We start from the raw sequence: 22,237 nt of genomic DNA, 5'->3' as shown, positions 1-22,237 counted from the left end.
TCCCATATGAAATGGAATGGAATGGTGATTCCTAACAAAAATATTTACCAAACAAAGGAATCCATGGAAAACAGTTTGGATGATAAGCTCCGAATGACTAAAAAGATAGTAAAATAGAAATAGGGATGTATTCAAATCCTTTTCATATCTTTTGTCCTTTTTCCTTCTTAATCCTAGCCCCACGATTTTGTCATCTGACGGTTAGATTAATGCCACGTGTCATTTAATAATGCACATTTTCATTCTAATAATGCACAGCGGCTAATAATGCACATTTTCATTCTAATAATGCACAACGGCTAATAATGCAACATTATAGACTAATAATGCATTGATCACAACCATCCAATTCAAGGATTCAAGGGCTGAAATTAAGAAGGAAATAGGACACTTAGAATGCAAAGGAGCCTAACGCACCCCTCTATGCGGTTCGACTCCTAATATGATTCGGGGAAAAGCAAATAAAGAAAACTCAAGAAAGATAAAAAAAACCTAGTTACTACTAAGGCAGGAAAATCTTGAAAAATCCATATCTATCTTGAAACAAAAACTCCAGACCTTAGAGTTAGAGGTTTTGACCTTCTCCTCTGTAGGCATGTATTCGGCTCTGTTGGGCTCGTGGCTTGCAGTTGCATGCTTCTGTCAACGATGATATGGGCTGAGTCCATATTACAATCTTAAACCATACGAACACATAAAACCAAGAAAAAACAATACAAATCTGATTCATATTTATATTTGCAACTTATCTGAAATTCAGATTTTTTAGAACATTTATTTTATTTGTTATAACTGGTCGTTAATGCGATACTATAAAGTATAGTAAAATACTCTAAATTAGGCCTATTTTGTCAAACACGAACTCAGCCCACTATCAGAACAAAAGTACGTTTGCTCTTAATTACAGGCCCAAAATAGTGAATGAAAATAAAGACTTGATACATCAACATGAATAATTTTGTCGTTTCATTTATTCGATGCTTTGCTCATTATATTAGTAATAAAGTACTATATGTCAACATTTGTGTGTGAATTGGCCTAGTAATAAGTTGATAATATTCGAGGCTAGAGATTTTGTATTTGAATCTATCGTGACACAACTTTACAACTTTTAAATTTATGTTCATTTGCCATCTTTGATAATGGAGCATTGAATTTTTGCTTGTGGCAACTGGATCGGAGAGTTTGGGTAAATATTTACCCTTATTCATAAATTATAGCCCATACTTTGATCTCATAATTTTAGTTTAAATGTTTTAATTTATAAATATAAATTATATTTACTTCCATTACTCACTTAATATTACCCATCAACTTTTCTATCCGATTAAAGCTAACGCGTGAGCACCGCAACGACATCGACAAAGCAACATGAATTAAATATGATGTATTATCTCTACTCTTTTAACAGCATGCTTCATGCTTTTGAACACGTACATAGTTGATCCTGATTCCTAAATTTCCCAATCAAGTCCAGTAATATGAAGAAAATTAATAGATTAATTAAATTAAATCAACAACTTCCAAGAAGAAAACAAATCAAACATCAAACCACATGAGAGATATATGTAATCAAATTACAAACTCTACTCTGGAGAAACAATCCTTATTTGGGTAAAGCAAAGGTGAAACAATACATTTATTAAACTTCAAACCAAAAACATAAAGCCTACCATCAAAGGGTAAGGCTAGAAAATAGGTAGAATGCCAAAGGATAGATGTTGCCCTATCAAGCAAGAATCACACCATATTTTTGATCAAGCCCAATGACCACCATCCATCCATGCAGGTGGTGGTGCAACCGCTATTGCAGGCCGTGCCTTTTTCTCGATCGGCCCTGCCATGTAGCTAGGCGGCGGACCCTTACTCAGCCGTTGGCTCTCTTGAATTATGGTGGCATGATTGAGAGGGAGTGATGAAGAAGGGTGGTTTGGATGTTATGTAAAGAATGCATATGTTGGTAGTCATGAGGGCAATAAAGATTGAGGTGACTTGAGTAGGATTTTGTGGTCACTTTTGGTTAAAGGCAAACAAAAGGGAACAAAAAAGAAGTGAAATTTAGGTTGGCATTTGTAGCATCTTCAAGGGATATGCCTAAAGAATATCTCTAATGCACATATTCTAGATCTCAAAATTATCTATTTCTTTACATAGTGATGGAGTAGACATTTCACGTTGGGAGGCTCAACCAAAATTTTTATTGGCGCACATCCGACATCATACGACAACACTTGTTGGCATGTTTCGACTTTCGATAAAAATTGACGTGATTTGTTGTGAGTTAGGAAGAGTTAGAAATAAGTTTATTTTTCAATTATTCTAGTTTGAATAGTATGGTTTTTTTAATTTATAAATAAATGTGAAATTACGAAAATACTTCATTTTTTCAAAATTATCGGCAATCCATGACTCCATGTTAAGGATTTTATATGAGAGGCGAGAATTTGTGGGCGAACAGAGAGATTGTGTACTTTATTTTAAAGCTTAATTTGATAATAAATTAGATAAAGATGCATTAGCTTTTTAAGGATGTATGACGATTGACGATTAATTGCGCATGCACTGTATATTAAAGTTATTTGTATCAATTTCATTTCCTATATTTTCCTTTTTCTTTTTCAGTGCCATATAGGCAAATACATTTTCTACGTGGGCCTAAAATGGATCCATGAGCTACTTCACAAAAATGTCATGGGCCCGTTTGGATACAACGTGATGCATCGAGTCCATATGCTATATAAAATGATTCACAACAGCCAACAGGTTGATTTTATTTACTCCCTCCATCATCTTCATCATCATCGTATATTACAATATTTGAAACAACACATATTTTAATGTATAATTAATAAAAAAAGAAAAATAGAAAAAAAATAATTAAAATATTAATAATAAAGAATGAGACTAACCTCGTTAGAGAGGAAAAAAATCATTAAGTAGTTTTTAATAGAAATTCCAAAATAACAAATGTGGTTTAAGGGACAAAGGGAGTAGCATTTAGTTTTAAAAGTGATTGATATTAACTTATTAATATAAGTTATACTATCATCAATAAATATCATTTGATTAAGTTAAATCATACTACTATAATATAAACTACTTCTATGACCATAAAAATAATATATACGTGATTATTAATCACGATATAAAGTAATTTCGCGTTGAAATACAGTCAAGTTTCGATACATTTTTTTAAGAAATTTAGTTCATAATTTACCTTCAAAAAATCAAAATGTTAAAATATCTAGTGATTTATATTGTGATTAGTATTTACAGTTTGACTAATATTTACTTTCAGTTTTTACGACAAAAAGTTTAGAGAACCAGCGCAAACATTAATGAAATAACTAAACCTATACGTACAAACTTATATGACCGACGACGGTACCTAATGTCTTATTTCGAATAAAATACTACTTCCTCCGTTCCTAAAAATTAAAATTCTTTTTTTTTTTGGTCTGTTTCTTAAAATAGAAAAAAAAAACAATTAATTTATTTTTTCTTATTTAATTATGTCTTAGTCATCTATTTTAATACTTCGTTCATTTCACTCTAAGTGAAATGGCATAAGATTTAATGCAGTGTTGTTAACTAAATGGATATATAGAATAAAGTTTTCTTTCTTCTTAACTCAATAATCATTTTTTTAAATTTTATGTCCAGAAAAAATTCATCACTTGTAATAACACGGAGTATAAATTTTCCATCCGAACTACGTTCAACTGTATTTAGAAATATGCATATAAATAAAGAACACCCATTTCAAATTTTGGTTGATGATATTATAAACTTACGCGTTGTAGTGATTTTTTCATGAGTTTGATTTTTCCTAAATTTAATCTGATGTGTTACGTCCGATTATATAGATAGACAAACTGATCAAGAAACGATGTCGCTTGTAATATAATGTGCGTAAACAAAAACGTTTGTACTATACTTGAGTTTAACCATTTCTCTCAAATTTTGTCGAAATTCTAAATCGTGGGAAGTTGACTTCTTACAATGCATAAGTTCATTATTACTGCGATCAAGTTTAAATTCGTGAAAATATATTTCGTTCAAAGTTTATTAGCCTATTGTGGAGAGTACAATCGCCACAAAAGTGATGACGCCGTGTCATAGATAGAACCTAATTTCTTTTGGCAACATTATTAGGTTGGACTTGTGCAATCTCTATCTGTCCAACCTTAAAGACATGCTATCTAATTGTATTTTATTCAAAAATATGTATTGTTTATTTCAAGATTTGTTTAAAATAACAATATGCATGTTAAAAAAATTGTGAGTAGGAAAATTGGAGCTGCAGATAGCAACGAGTTCATTGGCATCGAAATAAAAATCATAACTATGAATATAAACATAATTTTTTTATTAGTATAAAATGCTTAAATGGTGAAACCCCATAAACATAATACTACATCCATAAATGGATTTCGTGTAAGATTCTAGATATTCCTCCTCCTTTTCCTTTTTTGTAAAGGAAGGTTATAATGAAATTTCCATTGATAATGTCATGGAAACTTTGCGATATTATTGTTTAAAATAAAAAGGATAAAGATTTAAGGAATTTTGGTTACTTCCAAATATAACTTTTGTGGGCGTATAAGTTTTACGTTAGCAATCAGAACAACTTCCAAATCATATTGCTTTCAAAGATTTTCCCTAGTAAGAAAATCTCGAAATCTTGTGGAAATCCTCACTTGTATAGAAACTTACCTACTTGTTCAACTCCAACCGATAATGTCGGTTGATTTTAGACTTACATTTTCTATTTAATTTTACCTATTGCTCGCTCATACATTTTTCATTACATCTCATGAGTCATCACTACAAAAAAAAAATTTACCATGGAAAAGAGTTCAATATTGAATTCATCATGTTTTCCATTTCCTATATAGTTACTTAATTTTAATTTAATATTTGAAAAGTTATGTTATAATACTTCATCAAATGAGAGTACTCTTATATATTTATAAAAATGGAAGATAATAAAATACTCCATCATGGTATATATATAAAGATCCTTTCCAACCCTTTCGAAAAAAAAAAGATTCATTCCAACAAATATTCGTGGTGATATTATTATTAAACTACCTAAAGAAACGCAAAGTAGCAAACAAATGAAACAATTATTTGTTATCTTTAAAGTATATTCTTCTTTATGTAAACGGCCCATGTGGGTTGGTGGACCATGAAAATATAACAACGCTCCACAATGACTTTGCTTTATATTCTTAATCATATTTATACCTCAATAATTAAGCACTAATTATTGCTCTTTCCAGCAAGAAAACTTCTTTTTTTTTTACTTTTTTTTTATGCGTGTAATGAATTAGGAAAATTCTATTATCCTCCCAACTCTCAACACCCATGAACCAAATCAATATTCTACCTCGTATACATTAGCAATTTAATAATATTCATCATATTTCTCAAAAATATGTATATACGCTCGTAGATTATCCATTGATCCACATAGATATATTGAAATACAAGATGAATACTGCTTACATTAAAAAAAATCAAATGAAAATGCTATAATTAATTTGTTTTTCGTGGGGACAAATAATGTCGGAGTTATGGGCTTTAGAAAGTAGCTAGTCTAGGAGTAGAAATTGAAACGAAGATGAAGGTGAAATAAAAAAGGAAATAATTAATTTATCAAGAGCCAAACGGTGCTCTATGTGGGATGCCTTTTCTTCTTCTTGAATGATGATGATGACGAAGATGAGGTGGGGGCGTGGTTAAGTAGATTTCTTGTTGTGATCCTTCACACAATTCTTTCTCTTCCATTGAAATCTCCCCATCCTTCTCCAAAACTACCTCATTATTTGCACCTAACCAAAGGCTTGCATCCCCATTCCTCTTTATTCCTACAAGCTATTTTTCAAACTCATTAATCTTTTGATATATTACATTAGACAAAAAAAAGAAGATACAACCAATTAAAATGATGAAATTACATATTTAGTCGGTTATGATATGCACATTTTGAGGGTTTTCATCAATGCATTAAGAATGCCACTATTTAATCTAACAAATTCAGTTTAAAATTGTTAATGTAAATGACTCATGAATCATGATCACACCCATGTGTGTGTTTTGATGAAAACGTCAAGAATGTGATCAAATTGTGTGTGTGTGTGTGTGTATGAGAGAAAGAGAGAGAGAGAGAGAAGGGGACAGACCTTGCAAGCGAGAGAACAGAAACGAAAGCTATCCAAAAGACTCCTCCTACAAATTTGACAGAGATGAGAGACAGCTTTGACGCCTCTTGGCAAAGGCCTCTGGTTGAGAAACAAAACCCTTGCGCTGTTTATTACATATGTCTGCACCCCACTTATGTCTACAACCTTCTCAATCTCCGACACTCGTACCACATCGTGATACGACGATCTCCTTATCTACGATATTAATCGAATTCATTACATATGTGTGTTGTATCGAAATTTGAAGAATTTAATTGAGAAATTAATACCTGAATTACATGATGATCTCTGTGCTTAGATGATCGGCAGTAGAAGCAGAAGGCGCCGGCATTGCAATCTAAGCAATACATATTGCATTCGCTCCGGCTGCCCTCGCCGTGGGTGCGGCAAAGGTTGAAGAATTCTGTTCTTAGCAGTCTCTCCAGCCATGGAGGCACCTGCATTTGTCTCATGGGAAAGAGAGGAGAGATAGATATTAGAGAGAGAGGGGTTTCTTTGAATTCCACAAGTATTTCACCTCACTCCAAATCATGTATCTATAACACATGTGTATAACATTTTATTTTGTTTAATTAATTACATTATTGTTATAATATTAATTAGAATTTTAATTATAATTAGAATCCCAAGTGATAGGAGTATATATTATTAATGTTATGCTAAATATTTTTAGTCCACGCTTGACATAAAATGGTGACATAAATACTAACAATCAAATACTATTAAAATGTTCACATAAAATATTTTTGGAATTTTAATAATACGATTGCATGCACCACTAGCTAGCCTTCATGACTTGTAGTATGAATTTTTAGGTGATTCTCATCCACTATTTGGTTTGAACGGCTATTTATTTAAGACGCTAAGACAGGTGAGAGTTTATCCCAATTTAGTTGTGGGTGATATGAACTATTACTAGTAAAACTAGGAAAAATAAATTAATCTCGAGCATATATAGTGAAAGTCGTCTAAATATGTACAAGTACAACTTCAATTAAGAGATTGATGTTGGGGACCAGCAATCAACGGCGACGATAAGAACGGGTGGGTCAAGATATTTATTAGCCGTTGGATTGAGTGAGAGATGGCGCGTAGGGTTAAAAAATTGGTTTCTTGGCGTCTGTATAGGGTGGCAGGAGTTGGCTTAAAACGTCATCGTTTGCTGTAACTGCTTTTCTAATGGGATTGGGGCCCATAAAATGGAAAACTTTGCATGCAACAAGGAAATGGGAGCTTTGATTTTCAAACTTGTGCTCCCTCCGTCCCAAGGAAGATGACCTCTTTCTTGGGCGGCACGAGATTTTATGCAAATTTATTTTGTACGTAGAGAGGAGAGAGTAAAGTAAGAGAGAGGGAATAAAGTAAAGATAAATGTGTTTTCATTTTAAGTAATGTGTCATTTTAGTTGGGATAAACTAAAAAGGAAAGTGTGTCATCTTCAATGGGACGGAGGGCAGGGACGGATCTGATTGGCAAGCACGAGGGGCAAATGTCCTCCCTCAAAATTTCATATCTATGTATAGAATCTATTGTAGAAAAAATATAATATTAGTTTCTTCTTTAAATGCCCCTCCTCAAATACTTCAAATACCCCCACATGTATTTTTGCCCCTTCAGTGAACATTTTCTAGATCTATCCCTGACGGAGGGAGTATATTTTAACATAGGTAGCCCATATCAAGTGTTGTTCTATATTTGTACATGTGGAGTGTTGAGTTGAGTCAGCTCGTGAACTATTATTCACTATCGACTTAGGGCCCCATTTTGGTAGAACCTATAAAATCTACTCCTTCCATTTAACATTAGGAGTCTCATTTAAGTTCGGCACGAATTTTAAGAAATATAAAAAAAAGTAGGTGTGAAAAGATAATGGAATGTGAGACCAATTTTTATGTAAAAGTATTAGTTTTATTAATAGAATGTGGGTGAAATCAGTTAGTGGAAAGTAAGGTTTACCTACCATTTATGTGCCTTTGCTAATTTGATAAGCATGGATGATGGATTATCAAATAAAATAAAATTTTTAATTTATATATATTTTTTACTAATATAATGCAATCATAGATAAATAAATTTAAGTTTTTTAAAGTTAAATATAGAAAATATTTGAATTTTAAAATCTACTTTGAAATTTGACAAAACATTTCATGTACAATAAATTATGTTTTGTAATGTGTCAAAATTTATGAAATGTCATTCTTATTCCATATCGTATCTTCTATACTAGTATAGCATATTAATTAAATATATATTATATATTTATTACATATGAATAATTTTTCTCATTGTGCATTGAAGATGTCATGCATCCCACTTTGAATAAATTGCTGGGATGACGTGTAATGTGCTTAATATTTCTAATATGGATACACCATAATCTTAATCTGGTTGAACAAATATAAATTTCGACGTATTTCCATAAAAATGTTCAATCTCTTATGTACACACATAATTGGTTGCACAAATATTACGAGGATTAATGATTCCGTCTATCGTACTTTCTCCATCCAAGATTAAATAATCCATTTTTATTTAATCTAAGTCTTAAGAAATGTAAATTTAAATGGGCGGAAAAAGTTAGTATAGTGTAAATATTACTCTCTCCGTTCCACAAAATTTGACTTGGTGCAAGTTTTAAGAAATTGTTGGACTTTGTATTAAAATTGAGGTGTGTATATTGAGGAGATTCAGGGATGTATTTATTGTCCACTTTTAGAAAGATTTTAATTGGAAAAAACTTTGTGGAACGAACTAAAATGGTAAAATGAGACAAACTTTCTGTCCCTGAACAATAGTTTCCTTTTAACATTTTAGTTTATCCCACAAAATTAGTTCATTTTTTATTTGTTGGAAACTTTTTTACCACTTATTATACTAGTAATAAGGCGGATCTCATTATCCACTGACACTTATTCACACTTTACTAATTTCACAATTTCTCTAAACTTTCTATTTTTAGGGGACCACGAAGTATCAATTTTACAAATATCAGCAAAATACGTTTGTGGGGATGTTGAATCAATTTGCCAAGAATAATAAAAGTAAAATAATATCTTGAATTATGTACATTCTTAGACTATATAACAGTACAAGACATTTAATGACATACGAGTGAATATCATTTAATAATTTTACAAATTTATTGAATTTGTCATCAATATTTAGTCATTGAATCAATTCGATCCCAAGATTTTCAACTTTACCCCAATTTTTGAAACTTTTAATAACTCAGTTTCAAATAATTAACATGAAGATTTATGAATATAACTTATTTTATACTTGGGTATCTTTTAAAGTGTCATGTCACAATGAAATCGATACGAACTGAAATTAATAAAATAAAATTACAAGTTGAAAAAATTAAAATAAAATCGATACAAGTATTAAAAGTTGTGTTGTGTATGTGATGTGAATCCCGACTCCCCTATTATTAAGACAATCGGATAATAATTTTTTTTCTTAAGCTACAGGTGTACTGAACTTGTCTTTTGGCGGAATCCGATTAATCCTACTCTACCGGGCTTGCAGATTAAGGCCAGAAGTCTTCGTGACCTCATGGTCACCACATCTCCGCGCTGCCAACCGTGGTGCGACCCGTTGGTAGGATAACAATTTAATTGAATCTAAATTGAATCTCATTCCTTCCAATATTACAAATATAATCAACCCATTTTCTTCGTAAAAATATGAAATATTGGAATCAATAGAAACAACGGGGAAAGTGAAACAACGCGCCGGTGCGGAGAGTAGCGACGCTGTTTACGGCACCCCTTGAGCGAAACGGCACAAAACTCCCGCGTCCATGCAATTTACCCTCAACACACCTCCTACTCTGTATTTTCATCCTCAATTACCATCCTTTTTCCATTTTCATTTTTGGAAAATAAAATCTCCTGCGTTATGTGATTTCCAAATCTGCAATCCATCGTAACTCCCAACCTAATACCACACAATTCTCTCATATTCCGCCTCCAATTTTTGATCCACAAACGGAGCAGATCGTTCCTCCTTGCTCTTGGTCATCGAAATGTCAATGGCGTTGGAATCGGCAGTTCCGGCCACGCCGGCGTCTCTCTACGTCGGAGACTTGCATCCCGACGTCAACGATGCTGTTTTGCTCGAGGCTTTCAAAGAGTTCAATTCCCTGACCTCCGTCCGTGTCTGCCTCAATTCCTCCACCGGCCGCTCCCTCTGTTATGGATACGTCAACCTTGTTTCGCCTCAAGACGGTAATTCTTTTTTTATTCACATTTATTTTCCTTCTGTATGTGTGTGTGGCTGTATTGTGTAAATTGAAGGGGTGCGTGGTGTGGAGGATTGGATTGGGATGTGTTGTGACTGCGTTGGTTCGTGATTGGAGCTGTTTGTGTTGAATAATTGTTGTTTGTGTATCCGTTTGACTCTAGTATTATTGGTACATTTTCATGATTAGAGAGGTTAGATATAATTGATGCATGTACGAACATAGATTAAATGATATATTTGATAATTTTGTTGCCTAATGGATCCTGATCCAATGTGGTTATGATAATCGTATCGGCTTCACAGGGAGGCACAATGCTGCACCACTTCTTTTGCTGAATTGTATGCATATCATCAAATTATTTGGGGATAGCTAATTGTGTTCATTTAAATCAGCCAAAGTCACCTGGCTGCAAGGATTCCTGTCACAACATAGTTATTTAAGTTTTACTCAATATTTTGAAGTCCATGTGGGTTTGAACCCTTCCTCAGCCTGGATCATTTGGGAATGGAATGTGCGTCATTCTCTTATTACACAACTCATTGAGATTTTAGTCTCTATCTGCATGTATAATAAATTCAAACTCCTCTTGTGTGGAGAGTATTTAAGGCTCACTTTATGTGGGAGTCTGATTCTCGGTCTGATTATTCCTGAATACTTGTATATTTTGGAACTTATAAGTTGGTGGTTCTTGACCAAAAAAATTGTGGTGCCATCGACTTAACTCACATGATTCTACAATTAGTAATTTGCCATAATTACTTGCTCCTAATGATATACTCTTTAACCCCTTGCTTTTCTGTAGCCATTCGTGCCATTGAGTTGAAAAACCATTCCACATTGAATGGAAAAGTGATAAGAGTTATGTGGTCACGTCGCGACCCGGATGGACGAAGAAGTGGAGTTGGAAATGTTTTTGTCAAGGTAACTCTGAAATTCTATTTTATTTAATATGGAGTACTATTTCTTGGAATATCCTAATTGGTTCATGATCCACTTATCTGAACAGAACAGTTTACCTCTTTGTTTTCATTGTAGAATTTGAGCGACTCAATAGATAGCGTTAAGCTTCAAGAAATGTTTCAGACTTTTGGTGATGTATTATCTTGTAAAGTAGTGACTTCTGATGATGGGAAGAGCAGAGGATATGGCTTTGTCCAGTTTGAGTCTGAAGCCTCTGCAAAAGCAGCCATCGAGAAGCTCAATGGCTTAGCTGATGGAGGAAAACAGATGTATGGCATATTCTCCTTGTTTTGCCTCGCTTCTTGTTTCTCATTGTGCATTTTTTCTTTGATTTGATGCGAGAGATAATTTATCTTCTCCATATTTTACATCTTTTCACTGACAAAGGTTTTTTCCATAGGTTTGTATCTAAATTTGTCAAAAAAAGTGAGCGAACTCTTCCTTGTCAAGAGGTGAAGTACACAAACCTGTATGTGAAGAATCTAGATACAGAAATATCTGAGGAAGTTCTTGAGGAAAAATTCTCTCAATTTGGAAAAATTGCGAGCTTAATCATCTCAAGAGATGAGAATGGTGCATCAAGAGGCTTTGGGTTTGTTAATTTTGACAAAGCAGAAAATGCCAAATCTGCAGTAGAAGCTTTGAATGGATCACAACTTGGTACGATGGTTATAAAGTACTATAATAAAATTTTGTAGTAAGATTATGCCACATAACTGTGTTAAAAAATTTGTGGTATAATCCATTCATTCAACAGGGTCAAAGGTTTTATATGTTGCCCGGGCACAAAAAAAATCTGAACGCGAGGAAATGTTACGCCGCCAGTTTGAGGAGAAAAGGAAGGAACAGATCCTGAAATACCAGGTCCCACAGGAGTTAATTTATATGTACAGTCATTTTGTAATACAGTAGTATTTTTTTACATGAATATGATATTCCTTAAATCTACTGATTGCAGGCTTCGAATGTGTATGTAAAGAATATTGATGATGAAATTTCTGATGATGAGCTACGATTGCATTTTAGTCAGTGTGGCACGATTACCTCTGCAAAGATAATGAGAGATGATAAAGGATTAAGCAGAGGGTATGGATTTGTTTGCTTCTCAACACCCGAGGAGGCAAATAAAGCTGTGTATACTTTCCATGGTGGGTTTTTTACTTCTACTAATATTTATAAAACAACATTTGAATTTTTTTAGACGTATTGGGTTCATGAGGCACAATCATATTTGCACTTGTTATCTCTTGTTCTTTGCTCAAATTTCTGATGGGGATACTGACAAAATTTTGTTAGAAGCATTCTAAAATAGTGAATGAAAAGTATTGGGTTCATGAGGCTCATTATGGAATGACAAGGCTGCTTGTTCTTGTTATATGTAGTATGGTTTAAATGGCATGCATAAGCAACCCCACCAAGCATATCTTATCACATTCCATTCTATACACTGAAATGGATGTGCATGAATGCATATTATTAACTTTATTTTCGATGCATCAAAGTGTGTGGGGAGGTAATTTTCCTATATGAAGCAAAATATGTTTCAGAGCACTTGCTGCATTATAATTCCACTTAGCATACTAATATCGTGATGCTGAAGTTCTTAGTTGTGCATGTATTACAGGGTTGATTTTGCGAAGGAAGCCATTATATGTAGCAATTGCTCAAAGAAAAGAGGAAAGACAAGTGCAGTTGCAAGTTATATATGCTCAACATATGGCGGGGTTATCAGGACCACCGTCACCTGTTATTCAGGGAGGATACTCTCATCTATATTATCCAGCCCCTGGAGTTGTTCCACAGATGCCTGCACAGCCTAGTGTGATGTATCAGCAGCAAGGAATCAGGCCAGGATGGAGGGCTAATGGCATTCCAAATCCTTCCAGACCAGTTCTTCATCCTATGACCTTTGTCAGTAGCACTGATTTCTTAGTAGTTTTTTCTATACGAGCTTCGTCCATATACTGGTTAGCATAATTTCTTACATAAGCTCTTCTCTCTATTTCTTAAAGGCTCCCAACAATTTTAGACAAAGACAAAGAGCAATGGTGAACGGGAATATTCTACCACAGGCTGCCGGTCGTACATATCCATCACATTTGCAACGGCCAATTCACTCTCTGGCTTCATCTAAAGATTCAAACAATCAGCAGGTGCGTTTCAGTATTATGCCCATTTTGGTACTTTCCATGTAACATATCCAAGTCATCTGCTGTTCAACACATGCGTGCAACTCACCCTAATCTTGAATATTTGTTCAGCCTATTTTGTTATCAGCTGGAGCTGATGGTAAGGGGTCTGAAATGTTAAGTAGCGTGCTCGCTGCAGCTCCTCCAGAGCAACAGAAACATATTCTTGGGGAGCGTCTTTATCCTCTGGTTGCTCATCATCAGGTCAATGAGTTAAAATCTTCCTAGTTTTCCTCATTAAAATTTAACATTTACCATAGTGACAATTTTTACATGATGTTGCAAATGCAGCCTGATCTAGCAGCAAAGATAACAGGCATGCTTCTGGAAATGGACAACAGTGAACTACTAGTTCTGTTGGATACACCGGAGTCACTAGCCGCTAAGGTTGAAGAGGCTGTTCAGGTGCTCAAATTATCTAATAAGGCCAAAGATCCCAATTCAGACGCCCTGGGTTCAAATTACATTTCTGCCGGAGTTGCTGTCAACTGAAGGATGAATACTCCGTTTCATATATTTTCCAAGTTCTTGACGTTGAGTTTAATTAGTAGTGACCGTACCCTATTATATGCCTTGACATATCACATTCAGTCTACATGAAAACTCATGCTGCATCTGCAGGATATGCATTGCATTGACTTATATTCAAACATGAAATATGTTCATTAGAGTTGACAGAAATTTGATTTCTGCATCTGCAGGATATGCTTTACTTCCATTTATAATCAAACATGAAATATACTCCATTTATTAGTGTTAACAAAAAATCGATTTTTTTTAGGTAATTTTGAGTTTAGTTAACTGGTTTTTTGAGTTGTATTATTCATGGTTGACAAGTGCCTGCGACAATGTAAACTTTAAGAAATTAAGATACAATTTCTCGTAGGGTAAACATAATCAATTTGATTTGTCACCACATTGATCGAATAATCTCAATTCCTAAAAATGTACTCCTCAAGCTAAAGCAGAGGCATACTTCTATAACTATTAAAATTTGCTTTAATTTAAGTTGTACCATGGCTTCATAAATAGACAATAACACATAACGTGTTTATTGGGTATTGGTGGAAACATAGATGTCTAGTGAGTAGATGCAAGCTTGTGATAGATATACTAGCGATGCAATGCATTGCGCCGCCACGCTTAATGGGTAACCTCAGTAGCATTAGCATTAACATTGAGTGTGATAAGGTAAGAGTAGAAAAATGATTAAATAATTTAAATGGGACAAACTAAAAGAAAAAATAATGATCTAAAATATGGAGGGAGTAGTAGTATCTAGCAAATAATGATCTAAAATATGGAGGGAGTAGTAGTATCTAGCGTTGTATTTTGGCCCTCTACGCCTATTGAGTAACAATATTAACATTGACAATGAGATTATAAAATTAATATTAATTATAACCATGATCAGTTGATCACATAAGCAGAAGTCGAAAGCATGTATGAAATTTGCAGCAACAAATACAATCGAGATTGAGTGATGAGTAATTGTGACCTCCCATTGGGCACCCACAATTCAATCTGGTCAAACATAAAGCCTTAATTATAAATAAAAATTAAAGAAGACGGCAATTCGCATTTCTCATCTCTTAAAATGGAAGCTCTGCGCTCCGCCACCGCGAACTCTCCCATCAACTATTCCAAATTCTCCCCAAACTACCACGTCAGAACATCCTCCGGCCGCCTCCCCTGCTCCCGCCGAAATCCCTCAATATGCGCCACTCTGTCAAAACAGGGATCGGAGATTCTTCCATCTTCCCCAAGGGCTCCTCCCTCTCCCGTTTCTGAGCCGCTGTTGAGAGTTTCCCCGGCTTCTCTCCAGTACGAGAGCGGTTTTTTGCTGCAGAATGAGAATATGGGTAATGGTGCTGATACGGAAGGTACGCTCACTGCTATGGAGTATCTCACCAACATTCTGGCGTCCAAGGTGTATGACGTGGCGTATGAGTCTCCATTGCAGCTGGCGGCCAAGCTGTCTGAGAGGTGGGGAGCGAATATCTGGCTTAAGAGAGAGGATCTACAGCCCGTATGTATTTTGTATGATCGTGTTTGATTATATCTCCAATTCATCCAATTTTGGTACTATTTCAGTATTCCTGAGGTTTGAGCTGAAACTGAAAGGCTTATCAAGTCTTTTCAAGATATTAATATCATAATTTTAAAGTTTCGTGGTTTTCGTTTGATGCAATTTTTTTGCAATTGATTTCAGTGAAATGCTAGAACCTTTCTAAATGCAATGCACTGATGAAGACTAAGTTCTCTGCATATGATCTACGATGCAGGTTTTCTCATTCAAGCTTCGAGGTGCTTATAATATGATGGCTAAACTTCCAAAAGAGCAGCTTGAAAGAGGGGTGATTTGTTCCTCAGCCGGAAATCATGCTCAAGGGGTAGCATTATCTGCACAGAGATTGGGATGCAATGCTGTAATTGTGATGCCTGTAACTACTCCAGAGATTAAGGTTATTCATTGTTTATGTATGTCGTGTTTTTGTTTACTATCCAAAATAGGCAATATCACCATTTTTGAAGCCTTTTTTATTGATACTGGTAGTGGAAATCAGTTGAAAGACTTGGGGCCACTGTGGTGCTCTTAGGTGACTCTTATGATGAAGCTCAGTCTCATGCTAAAAAGAGAGCAGTAGAGGAGGGCCTCTCATTTATACCTCCTTTTGATCACTCTGATGTAATCATAGGGCAGGGAACGGTTGGAATGGAGATTGTGAAGCAGATGACGGGCCCAATAGAAGCTATTTTTGTGCCTGTTGGTGGTGGAGGGCTCATAGCTGGCATTGCTGCCTATGTGAAAAGGGTCCGTCCAGAAGTGAAAATTATCGGAGTGGAACCGTTTGATGCAAATGCCATGGCATTATCACTTCACCATGACCGACGTGTAATGCTGGACCAAGTGGGAGGCTTTGCTGATGGAGTAGCAGTAAAAGTAGTTGGTGAAGAGACGTTCCGATTATGCAGGGAGCTGATAGATGGTGTAGTTCTTGTTGGTCGTGACGCAATTTGTGCCTCAATTAAGGTTAGCCGTGTAGTTGATTTCTTCAATATTATTCCCATCATCCATAGCTTCTCAAAGCATGCTATTGTTGACTGCATTTATTTTTCCAGAAAATTCGGCATAATGCTTTTAAGTATCTTGGTCTAGAAATATAGCTTGACATCTTGCTTTTGTGATCCCTTAAGCCAAAGTTTATCAAGAAACTACAAAAACTATTTTTATGAGATTTGGAATGTCAAGCCCCTGGATATGTTATATGTTAGTATATGTTTTTGTGTCAGTCATGGTCTGGTCCTTTTCAATGGTTTTATACTTATTTTACTTTCCTTTTCTCATTGTCGCCTGCTTGGAGTACCTTTTTATTTCTCAGTCAGAGAACAACATGCGTACTACTTATGTTCACGAGTGTTAACATGGTCCATTTTTCTTTACTTTCGTTACACTTGTTGGTGGAGCATAAATTTATCTTTAGATGGACCATAAGTTGGGAGAGATAGATGTCTGCTCTTTCATCCCAACTCTTAACCGTGTTGAATGTGCTTCTCAAATTAGGTCATGGATGAATCTCAACTTTGTATTCAATTTATATATCAGGTTATTAGTTATGACTATACTGTCATATATTTATATTTGGATGTCTATCTGCTCCCATTTAAGCCACTACTTGATGCATCTCTAAGATGAGCTTCTAGAAGTGTATTTGCATGAAAGCAGCATTAAAGCAGGGCTTCATCATACTAATATTTTTCATATTATTACCCTGCAAGATTTCTTAGATAAATAACTTCACATCTCCTATACCAACTGAACTGGCTTAAATTTATTATCTTTTAAATGGGATTCATGACTTTTTAAACTCAAAATATTTGTATTTAATTATTGGTCATACATACTATGCTTCCAACTCAACTAGGTTGGTTATTTTGTTTGTTTATACTTGTTTGTTTCTACTTCAAAATGCTATGGCTCAATTCTGTGAAGGGTGAACATGCTGCTTATTTTTACAAGTGGACTTTCCTACAGGACATGTTTGAGGAGAAAAGGAGCATTTTAGAACCAGCAGGTGCCCTTGCCTTAGCTGGAGCTGAAGCTTACTGCAAGTACTATGGACTGAAGGATGCAAATGTAGTAGCAATCACCAGTGGAGCTAATATGAACTTTGATAGATTAAGATTGGTAACTGAACTTGCAGATGTAGGTAGACGACGGGAAGCTGTACTTGCAACTTACATGACAGAGGAGCCTGGAAGCTTTAAAGAATTCTGTGAGCTAGTGAGTTTTTAGTTTACCCAACTTTTCTCATTCTCATTATGTCAAGGATGCAGTTCAAATCCAAATACTATGTACTGATCTTTGCAGGTCGGACCAATGAATATTACTGAATTCAAATACAGATATAATTCAGATAAAGGACATGCTTTAGTACTATACAGGCAAGATTCATATTTTATATGTATTCATTTTGACAAGCAATAAGTTGTGTTTGTTTGTGGCAATATTTTGCATTTTTACAATCATGAATTCATAAGATGCTTAATTTCCTATTATGTTCTTTTAACAGAGTTGGCCTTCATACTGAATCGGAACTTCAAGCAATGATCCAGAGAATGGAATATGCTAAACTACAAACCATAAATCTCACAGAGAATGACTTGGTCAAGGATCATTTGAGACACTTGGTATGTGCTTCTTGTTATTTAACTTTTAATTATTAATGCTGGACCTTGATAGGTTGATAAGTTTTTTACAATGAGCTAGACTCAAGCTTCAGTTACATTCATGAATTATGAGCTGCAGCAAGATGGCATATTTGAAAACAACAGTGACGGATGTTATTCGATTGAATTTCTATATAAAAAAATTTATAAAGCTACAATAGTGCTTCGAGATTTGCCTGATTGCACATGTTATCTTCTGACCTTGATAATTCCTTTCTATATTCAACTGTAATTAAGTCTGGCCCTGTCTGCACAACTTTGCACTGTATTTAACTCAAATGGATATGCTTATTTTATTTAACTTAATGAGAAGTCGACATATTCACGAGCATTAGCATAGATGCAGTCTGCTAACTTAACAAAAAAACATCAGCTAGGAGGACACATGATATTTGACTATTAGAGTTGGGAACTTTTATTATACAACAAAAAAGATACAGTCCTCATTATAGTGCCGTATTTGGTTACTGATATGTGCTTAAAGAAATAATTGCTTTCTGTTTGGAGAAAGTTGATGATTTCTTCTAATATTGTCTCGAACTCTATCATATCTGTAGCTAACATCCTAAGTGTCTAGGATGTGCAGAACTTTCGGTAAAATGTCATGGGCATCCTAGTGTGGCTACTTTCTGGAAATTAGTGATGTACTTATATCAGATAGGGCATATAATCTATTAATGTATAATTCAGGTGGTCTCTAAACATGTGATTGTATCACCTTTACTACCTTTCATAGTTCATCTGTAAGATACGAATAACATGGGAGAATGCCTCTGTAATGAAATTTTATTTATTTTCTTTCCATATTGGAAAATTGCTAACACCCATGCTGAAGAGGAATTGAACTGTGACCCACACTCTTGATCCAAATTTGTACAATGTACAAGTAAACTAGATATGAAGATGATGCGAATGACTCTTTTTTGTGTCATAACCATGCAATTCGTAGTTGAGATTGGGCACTTGGTAGAGAAGTGATTGTTGATATATTCATGCAACTGTAATCCATTTAAAACATTCTGAACCTCCAGTAAGCTGAGACACTTGATGTCCCAACTAATACTACTATGTTATTATGGCATCTCATATTGCTGCTCAGTAATAGATTCTCTGCATACAAGAATTTCAAAGGCTAATCTGATATTTATTGAGAATTCCTTGTATTTGATAAGTCTATAAATCCATGTAGAAGGAATGTGAAAAATCAGTATGTGTTTATAAGACTTTCAATGCCTAATAGTAGGATAGCTACAGAGTATTTTTCTTTAGGAAGACATTTGTTTTTATTTATTTTATTTTCCTCTTTCTAGTTTAAATTCTTATAAATGATGAAAATAAATGGCTTATAAAATCTTTTCTGGTCCTACTCTTACATAAAAATAGTAATTAGATCCTGAAGCTAGAGCAGTCTTGACTGTCCGAGGCAGTGTTAAGTATCTCTTGGTTGAAAACTTGTCACGTCAATGTTTGACATGAATATGAGTTTCTGTTTGTGCTTGATAATGATTTCTTATATATAATTTTCAGATGGGTGGAAGATCAACTGTTAAAGATGAGGTGCTATGCCGTTTCATTTTCCCTGAGAGGCCTGGTGCTTTGATGAAATTTTTGGATGCTTTAAGTCCACGTTGGAATATAAGTTTGTTCCATTACCGTGGGCAGGTTGTATACCCTAGATCATCTATTCATATATGCTAGCATCATTTATATTTATTCTGTCAATTTACCATTTTGCTGCACCTCCAGGGAGAAACTGGTGCAAATGTGTTAGTTGGCATCCAAGTTGCTCGAACAGAAATGGAGGAGTTCCGCCATCGTGCAAACAGTCTTGGGTACGAGTATGCAGTGGAAACTGCTAATGAAGCATTCCAGATTTTAATGCAATAAATATAGATTACACTGCACCGTGATATATCCGTTGGAGCTCATGCAGCTTTATCTGGGAGCCCATCGTCAGTTTTGGATCAAATTCGGAAAGGTATGAACTCTTGGTTTGCCTATGCAGCAGCGTCGTGCTTGAAGCCATGTTCCGTGTAAGAGAAGTTATATGTAAAATGAGAACCATTTTGGTTTAAGTTCCTTGGAAGAGGTTTACTCTGCTGTGGGTACAATGCCTCACAGTGGATTGGTGATTGCAACTTTGATACTGAAATAATTTAGTTTGATTTTTTTGGGTTGAGACGATGATAGCCTTATTACTACTCCATATGGCAGCTCCTGACCCCTCTTCATGGTTATACCGTTGTACTCCATATTTTGGTACCTTGGAATATTATCGACTTTATATAATGTTGCATGAGAGTGTTTGCAGATGTAAGACCGTTTTTTTCCTCTTTCCTTGATAGAATTGTGTCTACGTTAGCTAGGTACTCGAGGAAATTTGGATTTGGATTACTTTACAACTGGGCTTTTGTTTGATAAAATTGAGTCAATTTTATGTACTCACAAGTCTAACAAAATACTCCAAATTAACTGGTACTCGAGGAAATTTGGATTTGGAGTATTAATTTGAGTTACTGTCGAAATTGATATTGATTTATACGTCCAAATTCAAATTACGAAAATTCTGGATTTTCTTTGAATGTATTATTTCTCGTATTAAAGATTTTAGTAATCACAAATTAATTTAAGTTTGTAGCTAACTTTAATTAGTATAATGAAATAAATTCTAGTAGGCTAAAAAACCTTGTTTATATATTTAATTTAGCACATATCATAGATCTTAGTATTAAAGATTAAAAATTTCATAGCTCTTACTCGTATTTACTACTCCTTGTAATGAGCTATAAATTTTTTTTACTAGAAATTCATTTAGGCTTTACTCGTACTAAAGTTATTAGACCATCTCCAGTAGTATACCAAAACTTAAAATGAAATAAGCATTTAGGTACTTTAAAACCAATCTTTTTAAAGCAATTTCAATGAGTTTGAAATAGTTGTTGCTTTGATAACACAGGGATTTGCCCTGTTTATTGATGCAAGCTTTTGCATGTTCAGGAGACTACTAAGAGCATCTCCAATGCCGGCTAGCCAATTCACGTGGCTAGCCGGTCGGCTAGCCGAACCATTGGAGCAGGCTAGCGCCAAATCGTCGAAAAAACTGGCGTGGGCTAGCCGATCGCGTGTGGCTGGCCGATGCGCTGATCGGCCAGCGCTATTTTTTTAATTTTTTTTTAATTCTTTTTTTTAAATTTTTTTTAATTCTTTTTTTTAATTCTTTTTTAATTCTTTTTTTAATTTTTTGAAAAACTATATAAACGCGATTTTCTCTATCTCTAAATTTCTGTACAAGAGCAACAACAACAACTAGCCCAATACAAAATTAAGACCTAAAACAGAAACATGTCATACGCGAGACCCCCGTTCGGCTAGCGGCAAACTATAACGGATTCAAGGCATACTAACATTTTTAATGTATTTTTTTAATAAATTAGTGAGGAGTAGAGTGGGGCGGTGGCTCGTGTGTGGAAGCTCGGATTTTTTTTTATTATGTAATTTTTTTGATTTTTAGTTAATGTAATTTTTTTAATTTAAATAAAATTAATGAATTTTCCAGTATATGTCTCGTAGATTTAATTCGGTAATTTAATCGTAATTTTAATTCCGTAAATATAGTATATTTTGAATTATTTTTATTGCGGCTGGCCTATGGCTAGCCTAAATCTGATGTGACAAGTGGATTTTTAGTGCTGCTGACGTGGCAGGGAAAGAGAGTGGCTGGCCTATGGCTGGCCTATTTGCATTGGAGATGCTCTAAATATTTTCTAAAGGTTAAGTTACCTGATTCACTTAATTAATGTACCAAACATTCATCAATGTTAATTTAACTATTCAAAAGTAGTAAATAATTTAACATGATTTCAAACTGATAGACAAGCCCATTCTACTAAATCAGCCCTTAG

At 34.6% G+C, this 22,237-nt stretch overlaps 3 protein-coding genes across 3 annotated transcripts; 2 read left to right on the top strand and 1 right to left on the bottom strand.

Moving 5' to 3' along the window:
* Window positions 1-5,459: 5,459 nt before the first annotated feature.
* LOC125202291 (protein RGF1 INDUCIBLE TRANSCRIPTION FACTOR 1-like) lies at window positions 5,460-6,709 on the bottom strand. The gene is made up of 3 exons (XM_048100668.2): window positions 6,479-6,709; window positions 6,189-6,404; window positions 5,460-5,880 (listed from the first exon to the last, which is right to left on the bottom strand). The coding sequence occupies exons 1-3, from the start codon at window positions 6,659-6,661 to the stop codon at window positions 5,662-5,664; spliced, it is 618 nt and encodes a 205-aa protein (XP_047956625.1). The 5' UTR covers window positions 6,662-6,709; the 3' UTR covers window positions 5,460-5,661.
* Window positions 6,710-9,909: 3,200 nt separating this feature from the next.
* LOC125201911 (polyadenylate-binding protein 7-like) lies at window positions 9,910-14,350 on the top strand. Its single transcript, XM_048100207.2, has 10 exons — window positions 9,910-10,438; window positions 11,258-11,376; window positions 11,491-11,684; window positions 11,816-12,075; window positions 12,173-12,279; window positions 12,374-12,563; window positions 13,040-13,326; window positions 13,428-13,568; window positions 13,677-13,808; window positions 13,896-14,350. The coding sequence occupies exons 1-10, from the start codon at window positions 10,237-10,239 to the stop codon at window positions 14,094-14,096; spliced, it is 1,833 nt and encodes a 610-aa protein (XP_047956164.1). The 5' UTR covers window positions 9,910-10,236; the 3' UTR covers window positions 14,097-14,350.
* Window positions 14,351-15,152: 802 nt separating this feature from the next.
* Window positions 15,153-20,652, top strand: LOC125201389 (threonine dehydratase 1 biosynthetic, chloroplastic). Its single transcript, XM_048099473.2, has 8 exons — window positions 15,153-15,633; window positions 15,890-16,069; window positions 16,162-16,638; window positions 17,641-17,889; window positions 17,977-18,050; window positions 18,179-18,296; window positions 19,863-19,997; window positions 20,082-20,652. The coding sequence occupies exons 1-8, from the start codon at window positions 15,202-15,204 to the stop codon at window positions 20,220-20,222; spliced, it is 1,806 nt and encodes a 601-aa protein (XP_047955430.1). The 5' UTR covers window positions 15,153-15,201; the 3' UTR covers window positions 20,223-20,652.
* Window positions 20,653-22,237: the final 1,585 nt, after the last annotated feature.

Source organism: Salvia hispanica, chromosome 2 (genome assembly GCF_029641045.1).
Source record: "Salvia hispanica isolate PSC_SH4W2 chromosome 2, Shi_PSC_v1, whole genome shotgun sequence".
NCBI classification, from domain to species: Eukaryota; Viridiplantae; Streptophyta; class Magnoliopsida; order Lamiales; family Lamiaceae; genus Salvia; species Salvia hispanica.
Note: the sequence above shows the minus strand (reverse complement) of the source record. Positions and strands in the feature narration are given on the sequence as shown.

What these genes read in the sequence shown, in the direction of transcription:
- LOC125202291 (XM_048100668.2), bottom strand. Translation starts at nt 6,661, where the DNA reads ATGAGACAAATGCAGGTGCCTCCATGGCTGGAGAGACTGCTAAGAACA. An exon ending in GAGATCATCATGTAATTCAG is followed by an intron (nt 6,405 to 6,478) that starts GTATTAATTTCT and finishes TTAATATCGTAG; the next exon opens with ATAAGGAGATCGTCGTATCA. An exon ending in TCTGTTCTCTCGCTTGCAAG is followed by an intron (nt 5,881 to 6,188) that starts GTCTGTCCCCTT and finishes TTTGAAAAATAG; the next exon opens with CTTGTAGGAATAAAGAGGAA.
- LOC125201911 (XM_048100207.2), top strand. Translation starts at nt 10,237, where the DNA reads ATGTCAATGGCGTTGGAATCGGCAGTTCCGGCCACGCCGGCGTCTCTC. An exon ending in GCTGATGGAGGAAAACAGAT is followed by an intron (nt 11,685 to 11,815) that starts GTATGGCATATT and finishes TTTTTTCCATAG; the next exon opens with GTTTGTATCTAAATTTGTCA. An exon ending in TTTGAATGGATCACAACTTG is followed by an intron (nt 12,076 to 12,172) that starts GTACGATGGTTA and finishes TTCATTCAACAG; the next exon opens with GGTCAAAGGTTTTATATGTT.
- LOC125201389 (XM_048099473.2), top strand. Translation starts at nt 15,202, where the DNA reads ATGGAAGCTCTGCGCTCCGCCACCGCGAACTCTCCCATCAACTATTCC. An exon ending in AGAGAGAGGATCTACAGCCC is followed by an intron (nt 15,634 to 15,889) that starts GTATGTATTTTG and finishes TCTACGATGCAG; the next exon opens with GTTTTCTCATTCAAGCTTCG. An exon ending in CATGCTTTAGTACTATACAG is followed by an intron (nt 18,051 to 18,178) that starts GCAAGATTCATA and finishes TTCTTTTAACAG; the next exon opens with AGTTGGCCTTCATACTGAAT.